The sequence below is a fragment of the Lepidochelys kempii genome, chromosome 5, assembly GCF_965140265.1.
Source record: "Lepidochelys kempii isolate rLepKem1 chromosome 5, rLepKem1.hap2, whole genome shotgun sequence".
Lineage (NCBI taxonomy): Eukaryota > Metazoa > Chordata > Testudines > Cheloniidae > Lepidochelys > Lepidochelys kempii.
The window spans coordinates 30,773,433-30,786,182 of record NC_133260.1 but is presented as its reverse complement, the minus strand read 5'-3'; the positions used below and the strand labels follow the sequence as shown (position 1 = coordinate 30,786,182).

The 12,750-nt window shown below is 40.1% G+C and overlaps 1 protein-coding gene across 8 annotated transcripts in view; it reads right to left on the bottom strand.

The window, feature by feature from the left end:
• The window catches only part of NNT (nicotinamide nucleotide transhydrogenase), a 92,894-nt gene that overhangs the window by 65,094 nt on the left and 15,050 nt on the right, over positions 1-12,750 (bottom strand). For 3 of the 8 annotated variants that reach the window (XM_073343880.1, XM_073343878.1, XM_073343879.1), the window contains exons 3-5: positions 7,868-8,075; positions 6,053-6,147; positions 768-997 (exon numbers count right to left, since the gene is read on the bottom strand). In XM_073343880.1, the coding sequence (XP_073199981.1) occupies positions 768-997; positions 6,053-6,147; positions 7,868-8,075 (533 nt within the window). Of the gene's footprint in view, positions 1-767; positions 998-6,052; positions 6,148-7,867; positions 8,076-11,388; positions 11,491-12,750 lie in introns of those variants that run through there. The other 5 variants (XM_073343881.1, XM_073343882.1, XM_073343883.1 and 2 more) reach the window with 5 other exon arrangements.

The following is a 12,750-nucleotide window of genomic DNA, read 5'->3' as shown; positions in this document are numbered from 1 at the left end:
TTTGCATTACTGTAATTAACATGTACACTGGCAGTCTCAGTCCTACTCCTCAAGAGATCAGGAAACCAGTCTACTCTTAAAGATATCACCACCTCTAAAGGCTGAAAAACACAAAGAAGCTTGCACTGCTGGTGTCTGCCTTAGACCCAGAGGGCTTAGATGTCCAAATCTGTTAGCTAGCCAGTCCCTCTCTTGAGCATATTTTTAAGATGGCCACTTCAGAGCACACTGCTGCCATAAGGTCTTTGAATGACAACTGGAGGATGGTGTGTGGCATTTATTCTTAAGCTAGCACCACATGTAGAGCTATTACAGGAAAAAAATAACTGATTTCTTTTCTATTATTAGTCTTAAGAGTGCACGTTCCTTGGGGCAGGGATCCTTTCTACTCAGTGCTCTGAACAGCATTCTCCTTACTTTGCTCTGGGAAATGCCATTACTCTGTGTGTGAACAGCAAGAAGTTGTCCTCAAACCATTTCAAAACTTCTGTTCAAAGGTTTAGTTCTATTTTCCAGCTTAGTAGAGTTTTTAGTGCCCAGATTTGAGTCAACAAATAATCAAGTGATGAAAATTAAAACACAGGTAAAACCTGAAATGTGCAAGATGTGAATTAAACAGTAGCTTTTTTTTTTTTTTTTTTTTTTAAAAAAAAGAGGGAGCTTGAAGTTCAGCAGAACTATATGAAATGGTTTGGAAAAGTCATATATTAGTCATATATTAGCCCTAAAACATTTAAAATACAGTATATTGAGGAAAAAAGAATTACTTTGAGTACTAAATCAGAAGCCAATACTTCCTTGGTCCCTTGGATCTTTGCTCCTGCCTCCCTGTAGTGGTCATCAGAGAATTTGGAAGCTTCTCCAGCACCTGATTCGACTACAACATTGAATCCTTGTTTAATCAAAGCCTGAACACCAGCTGGTGACAATGCCACCCTCTTCTCGTTCTGGAATATCTCCTTAGGAACACCTACAGTCAACTGCTTATATGGGATTCCTGTAAATGCATAGGAAAAGATGGCATTTAGTTTAGCAGTAATAAGAACTATCTGATGTTCTGTTACAGCATTTTCCTGTACTTTGTATTGACACTTATAGATACATCCCACATTAACAATTTTCTGCTTTCAAAACAGATATAAGAGGCTAAGCAATTTTTTTCCAGAAATGTAACATCTTGCAGTTCTACTCCCAAGCATCACTTTTCCTTAATTACCAACAGGTGACAGTAGCAGTTCAATGTAGTAGGAAAGTCAGCTCACAGGCAGCAAGAAGTCTCTAAAGATTCAGATGGGTATAAATTACACTAAAATACTATGGGCTTGACTGGCTTAATGAAAGTACAATAGAGCCTGGATCTGAACCCATACTAATCAGTGCTTGAGCCTACTCTTTTTACAAATGAGTATAATACTTACTTACCTTCCAGGGGTATCTTGTGAAACATAATGGTTTGTAAAGCACTTTGGGATGTTGGATGATGGTTGCTGTAAAAGCTGTTAAAGACTAAATGTTTGTTTGTTTTTTTTAAATTGGGATGACAGCCTATTAGTTTTCTCAGTTTGAAAGTTACAGTCATTTTCAAGAGAAATAAGGGACTGAAAAAGCCAACCTCAGTATTCTAAAAAGCTGAGAAGTTGTGTTTATTACTGACAACTTTGGTTCTCAAATTATCAACCTCTGATTTATGCACATTTAAAGACCCATTGTTGAGTCTCAAGTCTGAAATAGTTTAAAACCGTCTAATCCAACTGGGAATGTCTAAATATCCTCCAGACTGATAGAGATTTATTTATATAACACATACATCACACACAGTCAGTCAACCCTCACTATTTTGGTACTAGCACATTAAAAAATGTGTGCTCTATCGAATCTCAGCCCAGTCCTGCAAACAGTTACCACTTAAGTCTATGGAATTTCCACAGAGGAATAAGAATGTGTGTCGTGCTATTTGCAGAAGGTCCTACATACCATTTGCATTAAGGAGATGGAGATTTACAATTTATGTAGCCTATTCCATCCATAAAGATGGATGAGAGAGATGTGCCAGTCATACTCAATCTGTTTTTGTAAAAGTGAACTTTTGTTGCAAATTAATTTACAAGGTTTTCAATTTGACCATGAATGTTACATCCTTTGATACAAGATGGTGATAAACAGAGTTTGTAACAGACTTTATACAATGTAAACATTTGATACATAAAGTGTATGTTTGGGGGATTTAGGTGTTTGCTCTGCTATCCCACTCCCATCCTTTATTTATACAACTTTTTTTTTTTTAAAGGGGATGTTTTGACTCACCCTTGAGCCCAGAACTATCTTATAGCTATGAACCTGAAACACAAAGTGTTTATATTTAATCTAAACAGACACTTTTTTTAGGTTAATATTCATGCTGTCACAACTTTTCAATTCTTGATAATTATCTGGCATTGCTGCTACAAAAATCTGGATTTGAAGAGCTAATTAGATTAGCCAGTCGCCCACACCCTTTAGAACTGACGCCAGAACACACCTACCCATGAGTGGTAGTAGAAATTAAAGGGGAGGAAACAGCCCAACAGCCAGAGGTGTATTTCATTTAATTATTTCAGCTTTTCCTTTGATATTGACTGTCTTCACCCAAAATTTAATTGCTGCAATGGTGAAGAACAGTTTGAAAACATCAGTATGTAACGTCTACATACTCAGAGTACATCTACAGTTCTTTACATAACTCCTCCCCCATTACCAGACAAAACAGAATTATCAAAATAAGCAGTGTTTAAAGAATGCTACATCACTGTAATAGCCATGATTTGTATCTAAAACAATTAGTCACAAGTACCTGAGAGGTACTTTACAAACATCCGCTTCATCAATATACAGCCCTCCTAGACATCACAATACAACTGGAACAACATCCCCTACTCCCACAGTAGGCAAGTAGGAAGCTTTCTCTGCCAGCCAAATAGGAGTGCCAACAGCACTCTATTCTATTCTCTTGCTGCTTGGAAGAGGCACCTCTTCCCCTGCCTTTCCAGCTACCCAAGTAGTGGAGGACCCAGTCCTGACTCTATCTAATTCAGGTCAGTGAAAATGACATGCTTTTTTAGAAGTGAAATTAAGCAGATTATTGTCAATTTCACTCTGTGGCTCAGGGAAGTTCTGAACAGCAGAGGCTGATTTGGGGAAAGCGGACACAAAATGGCAAAAGGAAGGGAGAGAGTGGAGAAAACACACACACACACACTTTTACAAAGCCAGGAAGGAAGGAAGAGGAAGCTCCACAGTGCAGTGGCATCTGGGGAGCCTGAGGGAAAAATCAAACAATAAAAGGGAGAAGAGCGTGATCAATCCCTTATATCATTCTGACACTGGAGGGAGTGAGAACACAAAAGAACACAAACTTAATCTAGACAACTGTAAATTTCAATAAGCGACTTTAAAGCATTTTCTGCTACCACATGTTCAAGTTGCATTGCTAATTGATCGTTTTATTAGTTTTCTTTTTTATTCCATTTATTTTCCCCTGATGCTGTGTGGAAGGCTCAGGGGAAAATCCACAGTGTGACAGTTGCAAAGTTTTCTCATTTCTTTCACTCATTCTGTTAGATGTTACTTGCATGAAAGATGTATTTCTCTGGATGTTTTAATCTGATTTAGTGTCCTTTCTAACAGACACTACAATCTATCGCCAATATGGAAAGTTTTGCCCTTCACCTAGAAACAGGGAAAGCAGGTCACTGAGAAATACCCAGTGATTTTCCTGCTCTCCACCAACTCCACAAATGCACTACACGCTTTCCACCAGCCATAAGACTCCACTTCAGTACAGTGCTGCCCACTCACAATCATCAGCATCTAGCTGGTAGTAATCCAGTATGCTTTTCAAGCCCTGTATCTCAATCTGCAGGCATTTCATTTCCCAACAAAAAAGACCAGCTGTTTAACAATGCAGAGCAAAGAACTATATTAACGGGTTAGGGCAGGACACCACAATCACTACATCCAATGGAAACTACATGAGATATTCTGCAGGTGATATTTTACACAAGCAGAATTTAAATATAGTTGAGCTGGAACTTGTGGGTTATCATCACTCTTCAAATGAAATTTAAAACCCAGAAGTATCTCCAGGAGTGCATTGTCCACTCTCATTCTGAGTCATGGGTTTAAATAACAGGCTACATTTACACCTGGAGCTGCGGTTGTGATTCCCAACTTGAGTGGACATACTCGCGGTAGCTCTCATCAAACTAGTTCCCTAAAAACAGCTGTAGCCATGGAAGTATGGACAGCAGCACAGGCTAGCCTCTCTGAGAGCATACCCACAGAGTCCAGGCAGGTTTATACTTGAGGCTGCTAGCCCATGCTGCCACAGCTACTCCTCTATTTTAGCACACTAGCTGGAGGACGTTTACTGAAGTTGGAAATCACACCCCAAGATCCAAGTGTAAGTGTAGCCTAAGTTGTGCAGGGAGGGGAGTGTGAAGCATTTCCTACTGAAATACCAACAGCACTTCCTGCAGAACCTACCCATTCCATATAGCCTACATAGTTTGTAAGTACTCAAGTACAAGTGGAGACTTAGCCTTTTAACTGTAAGTCACGAGCTCAAGAGCAGCCTCTGGCAACAGCAGATGTTTTGATGGCTTATGTGAAATTAGGTTTATTTTGATCCTGTTCCCATCAGACATGTGCAAACCTCACAGCACAGAGCCTCTCCCTGCCTTCCCCCCACCAACCCAGTTGGTACTCAAGAGGGGCCAAGGACTGAATAGGCATGGAGACTGACCTGCCCTCTTACCCTACATATCAGAATTGAGGTAACTTGGGGGGGAAATGTTGTGACGGTTGAACTGCTTCCCATGCCATGGATAAAGGAATTCAATTTCCTGGAACCTCGCACAGGCACTGAGATGCCATTAAACTTTTCACTCATTTTCCATTCAAGTAATAGATACATAAAAGCTTGCTGATGCACAACTATCTAGCTTAGGTAATGAGAGGCACTTTATCACCTGGGTATCTAAGGTGGGATTCCAAAACTGCATAGTCCCATTGACCTCAAGAACAGTATACACAAACTGTAACAAGTAGAAATATTTTTAATAAGGCAACATACTTGCTGCTGTGATGCTGTGAAAAGTAAACAGCGAACTCAGCTGCTCATTGATGAGACTTTCAAAGTGCACATGGCCTTAAACAAATCTCCTCTCAACACAAAATAGGTAGACAAATTAGATTCCCAAGCTTTTAAAAGTATCTAACAATTGAAACTGAGCCTATTAGGAGTCTACTCTCCATTTAACTTCCACTTAAAAGATTAAATACTGAACAAGTCACTATATTAAACTAACAGGAAAAGTTAACAAGAACTGGGTAGAGAAATCAAAAGAAAAATACAAGCCCTTTTTTTCATAGTACTTTAACTTCAGAGAGTGCCGTGATACAGAGTGATACCAATAAATGTTATCAGAGAGGAAAATCAGACATAGTTTGCTGGGGAAAAGAGACCATCAGATTATGTGCTATGTCTTTAGGATGGGAAGGAAGGCACAAAACTCAGCTAGTTACCAACTTTAACATCAGCTTCAGAGGAAGCTGCTCACCTGTTCTCAGAGTTCTGAAGTAAGACGAGGAGACATTCTGAAGAACAGTGATGTGATGAAGACAAATGAATGGTGTAGAGAAGGTAGATCAGATGCTTCTAATTCCACATCTTATTACAAGAACAAGGGGACAATGAAACTGAAAGGTAGCAAATTTAACTAATGAAAGGAAATGTTCAGGGCTTTCTTTTTTAATAGACACAATAAACAGTTGGCCTGTGGAACTCATTGGCACTAAGAGCTTAGCAAGATTTAGAAATAATTGACAGTTACAAGAATATGAAATATTACAAAGGAAAGATTTTTAAAAAGCTTAAAGAAAAAAAAAAGGAGTTTAGGGAGGGATATGCACCATCACACTTCAGGGCATAAACCAATCTCTAAGGGAGGGTGTAGGAAGAAACGTTCTTTGTGAGCAAGTTACTCCATAACTGCCTACTGCAGGGTTTTTGCACCTTCCTCTGAAGCATCTGGTAATGGCCATAGATGGAGACAGGATACTGGACTAGATGGACCATTGGTCTGCTCCAGTATGGCAATTCTTACGTTCCTAAGAGACGAAGAAAATGGCAACCAGAACAAACAGTGACATGAAAGAATCCACCCTTCAATTTTACCTTTAATTTCAACTTTTCTACTGACATCCTTTCACTAACCTCAGTCTTACAGAGCACACATCAAACACTATACATCACACAATGTGGAAACAATCTTTAAATAGATGTAAGTATAAATATCTTCCAATGAATGATTTCTCAGTGGTAAATCTCTTCCCCATTTTGCTCGGACTATTTAATCTCAAATGGAAAAAGGGAATCAGCACAAAGTTTCCCTTTTTATTTTTTTTTTAAATAAAGGCTAAGCCTCTTCTGCAATACAAAGTGAGATATGGGGATATAATCTGAGGTAGCACCTACAAGCCTAAATAGCTAAACAAATGTACTAACATTTTTCAAATTATCTTCTTCTTTATAACAAGCTGATTCTGAATGCTAAATAATGTTTAATCAAATATAGATTTACATCACAGTAATTTACTAATTTTATTTTTAGAAATTGTGATTCTGAGGTTACAGTGAAATTTAGTAATTTAGTTCATATGCTGATGAATTTATTTATAGAATCCCCAACCCAAAAGAAAGTATTCAACAGAAATAAAAGTATACCTAGTCAATAACAGAGAAGAACATGACATTTTGTTCAGAAATTTACCCTTCATTTGCCTTTTTTGTTTATTGAATCCCAATGCTCAGATTATCAAAAACAAAAAAGTGGTCCAATTGAATCATCAACTAGCAGGGTTATTAAGTTTGGTTACTTTCAGTGTTAAATACTGGATGGCATAACAGTAAGTGTCACACACACATGATATTTCACGTGGATTGATAGTTCTGAAGACAGAAGTACTGTGTAGTTAGTAAATACTTTAAGGCATAACATCAAGTATCACATGAAGATGTCCATCCTAATCTGTAGAAACAATTACTACTGACTATCAAAGAAGCTGTCAAACTGCAGTCTGTGTCGTCTGTGGACTACCAGCAAAGTCTTTTTATGGCCAAAGGCTAAATTCTGTCTTCAGATTTTAATACACTAAATTCCCATTAGGCCCAGGGACGCATCCAGATTCGGGGAAGCATTTAAATATGTGCTTTAGTCTCTTAAACTTCATCTATAGTTGAACGGGTTTGCCTATATAGCTACACCAGCAAATCCCCTAAATGCAGACACAGTTTATGTCAGCAAGAGTTATTTTGATGTCATATTTTATACTATTCCCTGAATTAAATAAGATATACTCTCAAAAGAACACTTGTTGGAATAACATCATCTATCCTAGGGCATAGGATACATACATCTGTTAGAGGTGAGGTTTTTTCCCCACAGCTATGCAAGCAAAATTTAAGTGTAAACTAGGCCTTGGATAGCAATGGAACCTAAGCATATGCAGAAGTACTTTCCTAAATCAAGGCCATACTCAGTAGGAGCTCTGAACATATACTCAGGAGCATAATTTGGCCCCAAGGTGTTGGGAATTGGGAGAGGAGGTGGTTAAGGAGAAACTCTGTTACACAGTGGTCTGTGAAACAAATGTAAAGTTGTACAGTTTCTAATGCACTAGAATTAACTCAAATGATTCAGGGGCGAGTTTTGTACATTTTCATCTAAGCAGTACCTTTTCAAAATATACTGACTTAGGAAGTTTAATCTCCATGTTTAGAAAGGAAAACCTAGTTGCTCTACAAAATTGTTTTATTAAATTAATTTACCTGGTTTTACAGGTGCCTGACACCAGAGTACCTGATGGGTTTGGAACATTCGCAAGCATGGCATCTTCACAGTCTGCACTTTTCGTGACATCACATTGTTGAAGAGAGGATTTGAGCAGCTGATAACTGCTGTACGCAGGAGGCTCGCCATGTTGCCTGGGATCTAACAGCAAGGACTGCCACGTGTGAAATCCCTGCTGCAGCCTTGCTGTGCACAGAAATCACAAACAGAGGCATTAACAATTAATGGTACTAGAGAGATGAACTGTGTAGAGTCAGATGCTTATTTCAATTGACAAAAACCACACAAAATGCCCATCTGTCCCCTCCAAGTAGAAAACAAAGGCCACTTTTTCCTAAAAAGTCTGAACCACCATCAAAAATAGACAGATTGATGGCAGGAATAACAGTACCGTCAATGTACACAGCATTTTATTAGCACTAGTTCAAAGTTATAATACTCAAATAGGCAGGATAGATACAGGTCCCCTTTTACAGAGAAACAGAAAAAGTGTACGTGACTTGACAAAAGCCACACTAAATCAATGACACTGTGGGTATGAGATCCATTTCCCTACTCAGTCACATGCTTCATCAACTGCCATGCTTCCTCTTAAATATAAGAGGCATTTACAGCCCTCAATATAAATTGATATTTGACCATTAAAACTAAACCTTTAAGTGTTATAAACAAATGTTGATCCAACTAGTGAGAACTGATGTCAGTGACCCCCACCTCCAGAGAAATCTAACAACAATAAATCACACTTGCTTTTACATCCATTTTAACTATAGACTGATAAAGTCAATTGACTGTAATAAAATATTTTACATTACCTTTTCCTGTTGCCATGTAAGATGCAATTATTACTTAATTCAGACATTTGTATTGCTTATCAAAAAGTAGAGACTATGTTAGTGAACCTAAGGTTCAGCTTGAAGGTATACACCACTATACAATAGCTATCAAGTAGGTCACTATTGTCATCAGGATGCTGTCCTTCAGGATTAAGTCAATTTTACTGAAATTAAACAATTAGTCAGGATTTATGAAATCTGGGGTACATGAAGTTCACTCCATAGAAGTATAGATTGTGAAATCTGATAAATCAAGACTGAAGTCTAAATCTTCAATTATAAAAAACATTAAAAAAGGAGAAAATAGAGAGAAAAACCAACTTGCATAGAGATGCATGTAGACTTTTGGCATAGGTCTTAAGAGAGTCAAGATAACAATTCCTTCTACTGAAAGTTTTGGCATCAGCCGTTCCAATGTCAGACTCTAACCACAGCTAGCAGAAACATTTGCTAATTTTGAAGGATTGGGGCCAGTGCATTGCACACAGATGAACCTCTGCATCTCTGTGTGGCCCAATGACTTCAATGAGAACCTGGTAACATACAACATCTTGCATGAATGGTGCCTTTCTGATGTATCTGTCATGTTCACTACCCTAATTTGTTGGTCTCCTCTTTAGCGCCAAGTACAGTTCTGAATGCCTACACCAAACACTGGCAAAATAAAACAATAGCCATGAACTACCGGAGTACACTGATTCACATGCAATATTTTAATTTTTAAAAAACACAACAATAGGCTGAGATATGCTAGGACAATTCCGCTGTTTTGGCAAGACACACAGCTCTCCTAGCTGAAAAAACTCCAGCCCCTTTCCCCCTCTCCCCTGCCCGAAGTACCCAGTCACCACACAGCGTTCAGTAGGCAGCTATGGTTTCTAAAGGAATTACCATAAATAGAAAACATTGTAGCACAGTAAGTTACAAGTCCTCATGCCACGTATTCAGACAGGCACTTAGGATAAGAAATCTATCCCCTTCATTCGTAGTAGGGTTAAATAAACATGAATTGTGCCACCTCAGGTTACCAAGCAACATTTGTCTGCGAAACGGTCCCCCTTTAAAGGACAATCCTCACCCAACCCCAACAATGCACAAAAACGCGCTACCACGTCGGCAAGCTCCACAAGCAGCCGGCGTCCCGACGCCGCTCTCATTGGCTGCTTGCATTGAGCAATACTATTCATGCCTTACCCCAAGGCCTGTCTGATTGGCCACCGCCCGTCACCTCGTCAGTCACTCTCTCCTTGGAGTCTCCAAGTCCACTCATTGAAACAGCACTGAAATAATTTGAAATTCCTCGCCTAGAACTTCTGCGCGTTTAACTACCTAGCCTGCGCCTATCTTCCAGCCAATCGAAAAGACATGCACATTATGAAAGCAGCATGATCTGATGACTGGAGCACAAGAGTGGAAGTCAGCAGTTCAGAGTTTTATTTCTCGTGCCATAAATGACCTTTTTGACCTTGGCCAAGTCATTAAAGCTCTTTGAGCCTCATTCTGTCCATCTATATTTACATTCTGTGCCAAATGCCTTGAATCGAAGAACTATTTAGCACATGTAATTTCCATTACTTCACTGGGAATTGCTGGTACGATCAGCTCTTCATTTGTCTATATATAACTTAGAGCTAACACCTACAGGAAAGAAGTGATCTACAACGTTGAATTAAAAATGCTACAGCCGTGCAAGCATGACATCAGGCAGACTCACTGCATCTTCCTTTCCCTCCACATAAAACACATGCATACATCCACGCAGCAAGCTTCTTTTCACTTAGTCTCACAGCTTCCTTCTCCGTTCTACAGCCCCGCCCCTAAACCTTTACAAAAACTATGTTTCCATGAAAGCCACATTGTGTCTAGGTAGCACAAGGTCATCTCTCCCATTACTACTGTAGATCTGTCCTCTATTGTTGCCTCAAACTCAATACATTATCCCTCGTTACGACAGTGAAGTAACAGAAACTGAATCCTTGCTTCCTGCAAGTTTCATTCTTCAGACTTGATTTTTCCAAAATTTTTTCTTGATCACCACGTTTAACTCACTCTACCGGCCTGCACTGTAAAAACCCATCTTGAAATGTGATAGAGAACTGAACTACCACTGCTGGGATTTTCTCATGCATTGTTTATACCTCAGCACTGTCCTGCTATTGTAAAAGATAGAAACTTCCTTTTGTTCAAGTTTTTTCCCCCTGAAAACCTTCTTGCATCCAAGTTCTCTCGAATCAGCAAATTATACTGAGTCTCCAGCCCCAGGATCTACTTTCATTTAGTTTTTGTTTAGTATTACCCCACACCTCGTGATTGAGTGAAATGGGGATAGAGTAGGCAGCAGCTGTTTTACCCCCGTTGCAGTTCCAAAGAGAAGAGAATAGCACCTACTGGTTCATCCCTCCCCTGCTCCCCAAGCACTTGCTGCAATTTCAGTAGAAGGGGGGAGCAGAGAGAATAAATCAGCCTTTACTCCATTGCATGCCAAGCATCTGCTACATATAGTAGAAGGATAAAACCAGCTGCAATTGCAACGGAAAGACAGGGTAAAAAGCAGCTGATTATCCCCTAGCTCTGCATGCAATCGCAACTGATTAACCCATCCTTTTGCTAAAGAATAAATAAGACGCCTCCCCAGCCCCCTTATAGGAAACAATAGCACCCACCGGCCTCCACGTTGCGCTCCCTCCGACCCCTGCTCCCACTGCGCCGACCTTCGGGCATGAGCCGGCGCGCGCCAGGGCCCAGCCAAAGGGGCGGAGCGAACGTCCTCCAACCCGGAAGTACTGGGAAGAAATCTAGTTCAAGCGCTGCAGGCAAAGCGCGTCACGTGATCTAGAGAGTACCTAAATAGCGGATTTCATCACATGACGCTCATAGAACGTCTGCAGTATGGACCGGCGCGTGCGCCTGTAACTGTTCCGCCAAGCTCGCTCCCACGCTGCACTGTGCCGTGGGGCGAGTGTCTGCCGGCTGCTCTCCTGGCTGGCGCGGGCCGCGTCCTGGTGCTGCCAGCCGCGTGGGGGGAGGTCAAAAGCCGGGAAGAGTGTTTAAAACTAAGATATGGCGGGGTCTTTTTATTTGCCTTGTGGTGTTTCTAGGTCTGGTTTCCAAGCTTTTCTGGACAGCCCTGCAGGATAGGCGCTTCTTTAGTGAAAGCTAGAGCCTCGTGCAGTGTCCCTATTTCAGCAGCTGAGGCATAAAGAGAAACTCCAAATATTGTGAGATTTGTCTTAAAAATCACCAGAGCTGGAAACCACTGGAGTCTAGGGGAGGTGTCCTTTGTTCTTATTGTTAGGGCTAATGGTGGCTAGATGTATCTACATCTCCTTTGCTGTGTGTAATATGTTGTCATATGTGTGTTGCAGATTGCAGACAGGCACATTCAAGAAGGCAAAAGTTTGGGGTATAAAGTGCCTTAGGCATCTTGCTTAACTAATTAATTAGCTGAGTTTTGTTCAGGAAGCAGTCTGAACATGTAAAGCATTGCATAAATAGTACATTTTATTAGTTCTTGAAATGTGTGTGCTGTAGCAAAAGATCCTCTTTTGTGTGACAATCTTAGTGTGGCCTATACACCACAAAAAGGAGTGACTATAAATTCTAATTATTAGGATATCAGTAAAATAGGTAACATGATGCTTTACAGAGGACTGCTCACAAGGAACAATTTATCAGTTTGCCCATTTTATCTTCCATTTTTGTAGTCTCAAAATTCCTCTCTAGTGTATTATTTACAGGTACAATTTAGGCATTTTACAGTGGAATAGGCATTTTTGTAAGTTTTAACCTATCTGTGAGTGCAAGATGCCCCTGAGGTGGTGCGTCCTTTTGTGCTATGGCAATGAGTTCCACACTTACTTTTGTTTGTTTTAAACCCCCTGCCTAGTAATGTCAAGTCCAAAGACAGCATTAGAATCATAGAATCATAGAATATCAGGGTTGGAAGGGACCCCAGAAGGTCATCTAGTCCAACCCCCTGCTCGAAGCAGGACCAATTCCCAGTTAAATCATCCCAGCCAGGGCTT